The sequence below is a fragment of the Ictidomys tridecemlineatus genome, chromosome 3 (genome assembly GCF_052094955.1).
Source record: "Ictidomys tridecemlineatus isolate mIctTri1 chromosome 3, mIctTri1.hap1, whole genome shotgun sequence".
Lineage (NCBI taxonomy): Eukaryota > Metazoa > Chordata > Mammalia > Rodentia > Sciuridae > Ictidomys > Ictidomys tridecemlineatus.
The window spans coordinates 6,189,041-6,199,376 of NC_135479.1; the positions used below are offsets into that span (position 1 = coordinate 6,189,041).

At 46.4% G+C, this 10,336-nt stretch overlaps 1 protein-coding gene and 1 long non-coding RNA gene across 8 annotated transcripts in view; one reads left to right on the forward strand and one right to left on the reverse strand.

Moving 5' to 3' along the window:
- Window positions 1-5,546, forward strand: part of LOC120884021 (uncharacterized) — a 9,987-nt gene extending 4,441 nt beyond the window's left edge. Inside the window, exon 2 of the long non-coding RNA XR_005726186.2 lies at window positions 2,136-5,546. This is a non-coding gene — a long non-coding RNA (uncharacterized LOC120884021). The remainder of the gene's footprint in view (window positions 1-2,135) is intronic.
- On the reverse strand, window positions 1,587-8,275 carry Mrpl58 (mitochondrial ribosomal protein L58). Of its 7 annotated transcripts, none has more exons than XM_040268479.2 (6): window positions 8,122-8,272; window positions 5,420-5,456; window positions 3,054-3,119; window positions 2,440-2,522; window positions 2,185-2,354; window positions 1,587-1,922 (listed from the first exon to the last, which is right to left on the reverse strand). In XM_040268479.2, exons 1-6 carry the CDS (start codon window positions 8,218-8,220, stop codon window positions 1,838-1,840), a joined length of 540 nt encoding a protein of 179 aa, XP_040124413.1. In that variant the 5' UTR covers window positions 8,221-8,272; the 3' UTR covers window positions 1,587-1,837. The 7 variants fall into 7 exon arrangements, with proteins under 7 accessions (XP_040124413.1, XP_013217160.1, XP_040124411.1 ...); XM_013361706.4 differs by having other exon boundaries at window positions 3,060-3,119; window positions 8,122-8,271; XM_040268477.2 differs by having other exon boundaries at window positions 8,035-8,267.
- Window positions 8,276-10,336: the final 2,061 nt, after the last annotated feature.

Here is a 10,336-nt window from a genome sequence, read left to right on the forward strand (position 1 = left end):
GTCCATTTGCTTTGCTTGTGTCATTGACTATGCTTTAGGTCATGTAACTGTTACAGGAATCCATCTTTCCTTCTGTTTTGTCATCATCTGACAGATGCCAATTCTCTGGAATGATGGACTTTAGTTCACTGCTGACTCACCTCACATGGCCCCTGGCATTCAGTTCTACTGAATTACTGAATGAATGTTGTATGTCCTGCATACAGATTCAGCCCCGAGGCTCTGAGTCCTATCTTCCACATCTTCTGTAGTTTTTTAAAAATATTTTTTAGTTATAGTTGGACACAATACCTCCACTTCACTTAATTTACTTTTATGTGGTGCTGAGGATCAAACCCAGGGTCTCACAAGTGCGAGGCGAGCACTCTACTGCTGAGCCGCAACCCCAGCTCCACATCTTCTGTATTTTGCCAGTCACTTGAAAACGACTTACCCCCTGGTCTGGACTTACCTATATGAACGATGAGGTGCCTACTCAAGTGTATATACTACTATAGTTCATTACCTTACACTTGGATCATCATGATCTGGTATTTATCAAATGAGAGAACTGCATCAAAATAACATAGAGCATTTGAAGAACTTCATACATACCAGAATAATCCACCACTGTTATATTAGCCTAGGTCCCTAGCCTGGGTGCTTGTTCCACACCCACAGGACTGCAAAAGTCTCTTTTCAATTTCAGTGTACTCTTCCTGCCTCTAAAGCCTACTGCCATATTTAATATACACCTAATACGCAATACTCACTCGAATTCTTAATGGCTTCCTGCTACCTAATGTTTCACGAAATCCAAATCTTACCATGGTCAGGCATGGTGGTGCATACCTGTAATCCCAGCAACTCAGGAAGCTGAGGCAGGAGATCTCAAGTTTGAGACCAGCCTAGGCAATTTAATGAGACCCTGTTTCAAAAAAAGGTTGGGGTGGCTGGAGATGTAGCTCAGAGTAAAATGCCCTTGGTTCAATCACTAGTACTGCCCCAGATTAACTCTTTACCTTGAGTTCCAGGGTCTCTAATAGAGCCTCTGCCTTTCTAGATGGACTTCCAACAAGCCCCTGCAGGAATCTGCCATTCAGTACCAATGGCTTCCTTGTCACATCCTGCACCCTAGCCCTTCTGTCTCCTGGATTTACACTTTTCCTTTCAAATAGCATATTATACTCCCTCTCTACTGATTGAAATCCTATACCTTTTTCAAGTCCTAGCTCAAATGCCCTTCTGCCTAGCTGTGTGTTCCTTGATGGAAGATCCAGAGCCCTCTATTCTCTAGCAGTAAGCTGTGAAATCATCAGCGCTGAGGCAGTGATAGTGGGGTAGATTTCAGGTGAGAAAAAAGGTCAGTGCTTCTTGTCTTGAAGCATTCTGACAGGCAAGGCCCATCGAGCTTAACAAGTTTACTGCAAGCCAGGTGCACACCTGTAATCCCAGTGGCTCGGGAGGCTGAGGCAGGAAGATTGAGAGTTCAAAGCCAGCCTCAATAACTTAGCAAGGCCCTAGGCAATGCAGAGAGTTCCTGTCTCTAATAAAATACAAAAAGGAGCTGGAGATGTGGTTAAGTGATTAAATGTCCCCAGGTTCAATTCCCGGTATCAAAAAAACAAATTTTATTGCAGTTAATAATACAGTCAATGGGTAACTATGGTTTAACAACATGGTGATGGTATATGAAGATCTGCAACCAGTGCCTGAAGCCCTCATTCCAAATGAATACTCTCTTAACAGTTCCAATGTTAACAGCAAAAAAGATAAAGAAAACAAATATCTTCATGGCGTTACAGGTCTCTCAGCTGCAGCTGCTCCAATGCCCTGAAGAGTGGATGCTGGGGGGATTTCAGTCCATGTCTACCCTCCTGCTTGTCTTTATGGCAGAATTTATTCTCTTTTGTTTCAGCCTTTCCCGATTCATGTTTTCTATCCTGAAAACAAAAAGACCACAATGAGACCCAAATGCCCAATCAGTGCCTTTCAAAGTGGTGGGAATGGTGGGAAGCTGAGTGGGAGGCAGAACAGCCTGGTCACCAGGCGAAGATACACACCCCGTCCAGGGTGAGTCCCTGCCCCTCCTGCAGACTCTCCATGCCTGCTTGGGCCTCTTGGACTTCATCCTGCCTCCTTTCTTTCCTGTCCAGCTCTTGCCCATGTGAATCAGTCTACACAACCTAGGACATCTTTTGGTACCTGATTCTCTGAAGTTGAGCATCTTCTTTGGATGGCTCCTTGGGCATCTGGCTGGCCTCTGCAATTATATCTCGAATTTTCTGTAGGCAATCTGCCAGATTCCGGAACTGATAGCGGCTGCTTTCGGAGGTGAGTATCAACTCTCCTTCCCTGTTGATCTTATTTTTATGCTGAAAGAACAAAAGTGGAGTTCTGCAGAGTAAAGGTTTAGAAGCCGCTGATGAATCTGCAGGGAAATAAAGGGAGAGTGGTTACCTTGAGCGCAATCTTCTGCCTCACAGGCTCTGCAATCCAGTCAGCTGTGGCCAAATGGAACCTGACTTCAGCCTTGGAATTCACTGCGGATGAAAGAAAGGAGTAGTGGTCACTGAGACTTGGGAAGATAAAGCACCCAGGGGACCAGTGACTATCCTGGAACCAAGGGAAGTCAGATACCCAGCCATGCATGTGCTGGCCTTTGTCGAAGTTGGCCATGGAACGAGCCCGCAAAGGCAGTGAGGCTCTTCAGGACAAAAAACCTTCTGGTAACTACCCATGCAATGCTCCTCTTCCAGTTTTACTGGCTTCTGTAAATAATGGGGGGAATGGGTTCCACAAGAATGAAGGAAACCTGTTCTTGGAGCTGGCTGCCAGCTCACACTGTGAGTTCTCTTTGTTTAGCTTCACAAGCCAATCCTACTCCTAGCAAGCCATAGCTGAGAGCCTGAGAATCAGACCACATTCAAAAGGATAAAGAGGATTATTATAAGCTGGTGGTATTTAAGCTTTGGCTGAAAAAAATCCCTTTATTCCACATGAATGTAAAAACAGCTCCCTCTTCAATCCCCTCTCCCAGCTAAGTTTTAAAGCAACAGAAAACACCAAGGTACCTGTACCTTTGTTTACATTCTGCCCGCCGGGACCACTACTCCGACAGTAAGATATCGTCAAGCGATCTATAAAATGAAAGGATGCACACCCAAAGGGTTATCCCATGGCCAAATGTACAGACTGCTAACTATCAACGTAACTGTCCTTATTACACATCTCTTTCAATCACACAAGGCACACACAAATGTAGTATTCAGGCCAGTAAAGCTGTAGAGTATTTATAGATGTCAAAACTGAAATAAAGGGCAAGTACTTCCCCAAGGTCATAGAAACAGCAGAGAAATAAAATTATGACTGGGTTCTGGACTGTCCTCTTCTGGTCTAACACATTCCACCAGATCCTTCTGCCCTATTTATTTGCTGTTTGTTTAAAGTTTGAACTTTTGAAAGTTCAAACTTAACCCAGACAAGTTCAAGTATCTCAAAGTGTGGTGGACAAGGAATCCCTAGGAACTGTAAGCTTCAGGAGGGCAGGACTGTGTCTGAGAATCATTGTGCGTTCCCAGAGCCTAGGTCAAGGTCAGTGCTAAAAACATTTGCGGGATGAATGAGGACTTGGTCTGGAGATAGGAGCCCTCACTTTGAACACTTACGCAGCCACTGTGTGATGTTAGCAAAGTCCCAGTGCTTCTCTGGGTTTTGGTTTTGTTTACTTTTAGTCTATAAGTTTTTTCCTTCCACTTTTATAATTAATGAAAACAGTCTAGCAGTAGCTAGGTAGTGAAGGCATGGTGGTGGGAAGGTTTCAGAAGACAAGCTGTGAACCGAAAGAGGTCTGGTAGTGAAGCACTGTGGCACCGTGGGGGCAGGTGCAGTGCTCTGTGGGCAGTGATGTCCCATCTCAGAACTGCTGCTGAGGGGCCTTCCTCTTTTGAAAAAAAAAGAATTAAATTCTTGTTCTGATCAGGTAACAAATGGTCAAGGGAATGATTCTAACATGGGGCTCTGCAACCTAGCATGTAAACACACCAGCCACCTGGGCCAGGACGAGAGCAGCAGTCTGCCTTTGCAGGAACAGAATGTGGTGAGGTCCTCCCAGAACAAGAGAGTATGGGAGGCCAGGAAGGAGTTGCTCAAGGCCACTGCCCACTGGGAAGCTGTCTATCTTCCTGGGAAGGCTGCACGAGACACTTCTCTGCCTCCAGTTCTGTTGATACATGGCTTTCCACTCCCTCCCCTCCACGCACTCTAGGGCTGAGCTGTGAGCTTTGCTGCGGCTCCTCAGCCACAGGTGTCCTATCCCATGTGTTGCAGTCTCTGGCCTCTCTGCTTTAGTGTCAGAGGAACCCCAAACCTTTGGCTACTCTCCCTTTCACTGTTTGTGGGAGGCATAGCTCTCTGACTCTAAAGGCTCACTGCTTCTTGCCAGGCCCTATGCTGACAGGTACAGAATTCTGAAGTTATGTAAATACTCTACCACTGAGCCACTTCTCTAGCCTGGTATCCAGGTCTTTGAGATATACACACACATGCACACTCAGATAAACAGATACAAATACACAAATGTAAATACATATGTGAAAGAAAACTGACAGCTTTTAAGCTCCCCTGTACCTTCTTATTCCCACAAAAATCAACTCATTTACTGTAAAAACTTCTATATCATGAGCACATCAGGAGGTCTGCATCTGCGGGCATACTGGGTGGTACTCCACGAGTGGTTGCCCTATTGCTCATATGCTGTTTTAAACAATGCTAGAAACTTCACTTTTACACGCTGGGAATTTTTTTTTTTTTTTACTCTTCATTTCTTGGGATTTTTTATTTATTTTTATTATTACAATATATGACAGTACAATGATCTTGACATTTCATATATTTGAATGAAATGGGGTATAATTTCTCATTTTTCTGATTGTACAGGTTGCAGAATCACATTGATCATACAGTCACATATATACATACAGCAATAATAATGTCTATTTTATTTATTTTTTTTTAATAAACTTAAATTGGGCTGGTGAGATCTGGAAGGAACATGTGAGGGGTGGGAAATGTCTTTTTGTTGTTGTTGTTCTTATTGTGCTGGGGATCAAACCTGGGGCCTCACACAGGCTAGGCCGACACTCTACAACTAAGCTATACCACCAGCCTGAAATGAGTGGTTTGGTATTTTTTTTGGGGGGGGGGTCAGGGCAGTATTGGAGATTAAACTCAGGGCTTCATACATGGTAAGCAAGCACTGAACTATATCCCCAGCCCTTTTATTTTATTTAATTTCAAGTTAGGGTTTCAAAATAAAAGGGCTTGAACTTGCAATCCTCCTGCCTCACTCTCACTCAGCCTCCCAAGTAATGGGATTACAGTCATAAGTTACTGAGCTTGGCTTAAAATGGCTGATTTTTACTAAAACAAAACCACTTACCTAGTGGGATGTCATTGCTGGCTTGCTTTGCATCATCCTGTAATGTAATATACACAGGTCACGTGGCTATCACCTGCTGGGTGACTCTTAGCTGGTCCAGAGCAATAAAAGAAATGATGGAAATCCACAGTGCAAATGTAATATGTCACTATTTTCATTTCCCCAGCAAAATCATCGCATCAGAGTAACAGAAAAAGGATCCCCCAGTCTCCAGAGGCACTAACTCAGAAACACCCCTCAGCGAAAACAGAACTGGTGTCTCTAAGCCATTCCTAGAGCTAGTTCCTTAGATAGTACAGGCACCATCAAGGGCCTGGCTCCTGCAGTGTGTGGAGGAAGCCTCCGTGTACATGTTTCAGGAGATTTCCAAGGCAACACTCTCTGCCAACCCAGAGAACAACCCTGGTGGGCCACTCTGATCTCCATATGAGACTCACATGTGAGTGGATCCACCCTGAACAGGACTTAAGGGTTCAGGTCAGACTGAACTACTCTGCCCCAGGCCTACTCACCTGCCTCTCCTGAAGCTCTTCCTCTGGCAGCAATACCCTTCAGCCTTCAATATCTTTGGGTCCCCAAGGCTCAGCATAAATACCACCAGCTCTGAGGCTTTTCTGACCCTCTAAGACAAAAGTGTCCTTACCTGTAACCCCTGCTGACTGCCTTCATTCCCTTTATCTTAGAATTATTTGGAGATGAAACCCTTAGCCTGCTTACCTCTCCCCAGACCTGAAAACCATGGGCCACACCCTCTTTCCTAAAGCTTGCGCTTCCTCTTTCTCCTAAGATATCCTCTCCAGGTTTTCCTCTAACTTCCCTGAGCCTCTTTCTCACTCTTCTTTGCTAGGTTTTTGCAACTTTTAAACACTGATATGACCCTGAAACATTTCTTCCTCTTTCTTCATCCCTCTTGTGTTGCTGATTCCCAACTTTCTGGTCCAAACCCACCTCTTTGCTTAACTCTAATCCCATGTCCCAGCAGCTACTCTGATGCCTAATGGTTGCCTCAAACCTCAGGCCTCCTCCCAGGGGACTTCCCTCTAACAATCTGAAGTAGTCTGTAATTTTTTCTACTATAGCACACTGGCCAATTCATTTTTTTTATCTTCTGATATTTTCCTGATTTGCTAACTGTCTACTGCTTTTACTAGAACACAGGCTCCACCAGGCAGGGATCTTGTCTATCATGGCTGTATCTGCTATGCTTGAAATAGTAAGTACACGATAAACTTTTTGTTGAATGAAAGGACAAATGAATGTTTTTGTACTCTCTCATGCTAATAGCAAGTCAATGCTTCCATTGCCCCAGGCTTTAGACTTCAATTTCACTTATTACTTCTCATATCCAATCCATTAGCAAACCCTATGGCTTTCCCTTCAAAATATATTTAGGATCTGACCAATTCTCAAGATTCCTATTGCTTCCACATTGCTTATCCTCTTGTCTATATTAGTGCCATCTTCTAGTCTCCTCTCTGTAAGGCTCTACAAGTGATCCTGGTAAAATCAAGGTGCATCATTCCAATCTTCTGCTTCAAACTCTCCAACAGGTCTCTATTACATTCAGCAGAAAATTGAGGCCAATAAGCCCTAATCACAGGCCTTTCCCCAACCATCCTTCTCCTCTTTAGCTTTACTTCCTCTGAATGTCCTGTTCAGCTACAGCGCTCCAACATACTACTGCCTTAAGTGGGTTGCACTTACTGTTCCCTCTGGCTGGGATGTTTGCCTCCCCAGTATTCTCATGGCTCATTGTCTTGTTTCTTCGAGGTCTTTACTCGAATGTCACCTCTTCACTGAGGCCTTTCCAGACCACCCTAATTAAAACTGCAACCTCTGGTGCTCTCTCTTCCTTTGGGCTTTACTTTCTCCAGATACCATATTATACATTCTATATTACTTATTTTTTTTTTGCCTGTCTCCCTCCAGTAGACTATAAACACCACAGCATTCGGATTTTTTTTTTTTTGTTTACTACTCTGTGCCCTGGTCTAGCTAGTGCAGCACAGCACCTTCCCAATAAGTTTGCTGGATAAGTGAGTGAATGAAAGAAAGAAAAAAACTGCATTATCTTGCAGTGCTGTAGGTGCTAGCTCAACAGAACCAGGTGGGTTCCATCGTTCTGGCATGTGCAGTACCTGCAAACAATGAGCTAAATAAATAAATCCTGAAGGACCAAACGGGAAACGCTGTTTCCTCAGACGTGTTGGGGTTACTAGAGGCAATGGGCCATGCAACGTTCCAAATTGGTAGCAAAGAACTTGCCAGAATCGGTCTTTACTGTCCACTTGGGAGGGCCAGAATGCCCACATTTCCCTTGGGACAAGAATTTGAGCCCGAGGACTGGAAAACAAACGTGGAAAAGCTGGTGGTCTCAAAGCAGTGAGTCTAGCCTGCTACCCCTGAGCCCGCGCAGCCGGGGTCACACCCGGCGCCACTGCACCTCTGCAGTCCCCGGCCCCGGTGATCGGCCAACCAGCCTCTATCCGCTGCGACCCTTCGTAGCCCCGCGGCGACCCTTCGTAGCCCCGCGGCCGGCCAATGGGCTCCCAGCCTCCTGACGTCACCCAGCTGCGGGAGGAAACGCCCCTTCCGTCCGGCCCTTCCCGGCTCACCGGGACCCTCCAAGCGGTGTCCGAACCCTTGGAGTCAGGGTAGAGCTTGTCCAAGCTGTAGATGCTCTGGAACTCGGTGCCGTCTACCTGCTTGTGTAGAGTCCGGCACGGGAAGCGCGCGGGCGGCGGGAGCAGCCAGGCTCCAGTTCGGCTCAGGGCCCAGCGCAGGACCCAGGCGGTCGCCATGTTCGGCCTCTGGGCAGCTTCCGGCGTGCGCGCTCTCCTCGCGGTCCGCAAGATTGCGCTGCTCTGCGGATTTAAGGTTCCGCGCAGCCTCGAGGACCCGCCTCCCGGAGGCGACGAACTGTGTTCCCGGCTGTGCCTCTGAGGAGGCCTGGTTGACACGGAGCAGATGTCGGCCAGACCCCGCAAACAGACCAAAAAAAAAAAAAAAAAAAAAAAACCCACAACCGGATTCGTGTGGTTCCCCAGAAACCACTTGTCTCCCTTTCTGTGTCGGTATCTTGAGGTCGAATGAAGCACACCAGTGAGGTTTCCCTGCACCTGGTCACCGCCCACCGCCGGCCGCACGCCCCGCATCCCTCTATTCTGCTCTGACTTGTCATTTTTTTTTTTTTTTAAATCACCAAGTCTTATTTTTCTAATTTAACTGCCTGTCTGTTGCCAGAAGGTAAGCTCCAGGAGGGTGCTGGCTCCCTGCTGTATTCCCAGCACCCAGAACATGGCACAGGGGGGGCACTCCACCCAGGAGGATCAAGTGAATTCTGTGGGAATGTGTGTGTGTGTGTGTGTTTTAAATATTTTATGAGTTGTTGATGGACCTTCATTTATTTATATGCGGTGCTGAGGATTGAACCCAGTGCCTCACACATCTACCACACATCTACCTCACACATCTACACATCTACCATGAACCACAGCCTCAGCCCCAAGGGAATGTGTGTTTGAAGCTGAGTTCAGGTAGAGCTGAGCTTTAGGACTTCAGGTCTTCCCACAAGGCAGCCAGTGAGTCATCCTCCCCGAGCCTGCGGGTGTGCATAGTACTGGCTTATCCCCCGTGCCGTGCAGGAATGGGAGGCAGGTCATGGAAAAAATATTCCCCAAACGTGGACTGGTCCACACCCTCCAGCTTTACGGAGAATAACGGGGGTTTCTTCCAGTTAGAAGATAAGGGGATGGTAGAAGAGTAGAGGGAGATGGCAGGCCAAGCAGAGCCCTGTTGACACAGGACTCCGGAACTCAAGAGATTCTGATTCTGAAACAGGCTGGAAATAGAGACAGTAGTATTTGAAAACAGCTAACCCTTACTTAAGTGACTTAGTGGAGAGGCAGTGTGTAAAGGAAAACAGAGCTCCATAAATGTAATTATTAGTAGTACTTGTGGTGGTTTCTTAATGAAGAGTTCAATTTTTAGGAAAAAGCATAATCACCTAGAAAAATAAGCCTCTGGGATATTTTAAATATCTCCTGGGGATATTGACCATTGAAACAGGAGACTGTCTTCTAATCAAGCCAGTACCATCTCAGCATCATCAGAATACACCATTTTCCAACCCTGGCTTTGTATACTCCGACTAGGAAGGGTTGGCAATTGACTGCTCCTCTTGGGCACGAGGTAGGAAGGAGAGTCTCCTGGGTCCCTCCTTGTCTGACTTAGTCCCAAGACCCCAGAAGGAACATAAATGTCTCCATGGTAACTAGAATAAGCTGCTTGGGGGAGAAGAGCCAGGCGCTCAGGTCTAGGTAGAGGATGGTGAGTAATAAAGCTGGAGCTGTTTCAAGACAGCCTTTGTTCCCAGGCTGGACTCCAGCCTCTACCTGACTCAGAGCCATAGGAAAAGGAAACTGCAGGTTTCCATGGCCCCAAATAAACACAGCCTGCTCAGGCCATCTGGTGGCCTGGATTCTAGGAGACGTGAAGGGAGAGAGAAGAATGAAACAAGCTGCCCTGGGGCTCGGGGGAAGCAGCTGGCAAGCTCCTTTCACCTGCTGCCACAGGGAACCATCCAGAATGAGGCCCTTTTGGAGAAAATAGGCCAAGAATGAGGAAGAAGAAATAAGGATAGGTAGAAAGGAGACCATCAGAAAAGGGGGGAAAAATCCCCACCTGGGTGTGGTTGCAGATGTCGGTAACCTCAGCTATTGGGAGGCTCAGGCAGGAGGATAAGGCAGTTTGAAGCCAGCCTCCGCAACTTAGACCGTGTGTCAAAACTTTAAAGGCAGTTGGTGGTATAGCTCAGTGGCAGAGTGTCCCTCGGTTTTCAATCCTTAGTACCACAGAAAAAAAGAAAAGAAACTGTAACTTTAAGAAACTCCACGAACACCCTCATCTTTGCTCCCC

Coding starts and splice junctions, on each gene's coding strand:
- Mrpl58 (XM_040268477.2), bottom strand. CDS start 8,220: ATGGCGACCGCCTGGGTCCTGCGCTGGGCCCTGAGCCGAACTGGAGCC. Junction 5,457..8,034: donor ACACCGCTTGGAGGGTCCCG/GTGAGCCGGGAA, acceptor ATTACATTACAG/GATGATGCAAAGCAAGCCAG. Junction 1,923..2,184: donor GCTCAACTTCAGAGAATCAG/GTACCAAAAGAT, acceptor TTTTGTTTTCAG/GATAGAAAACATGAATCGGG.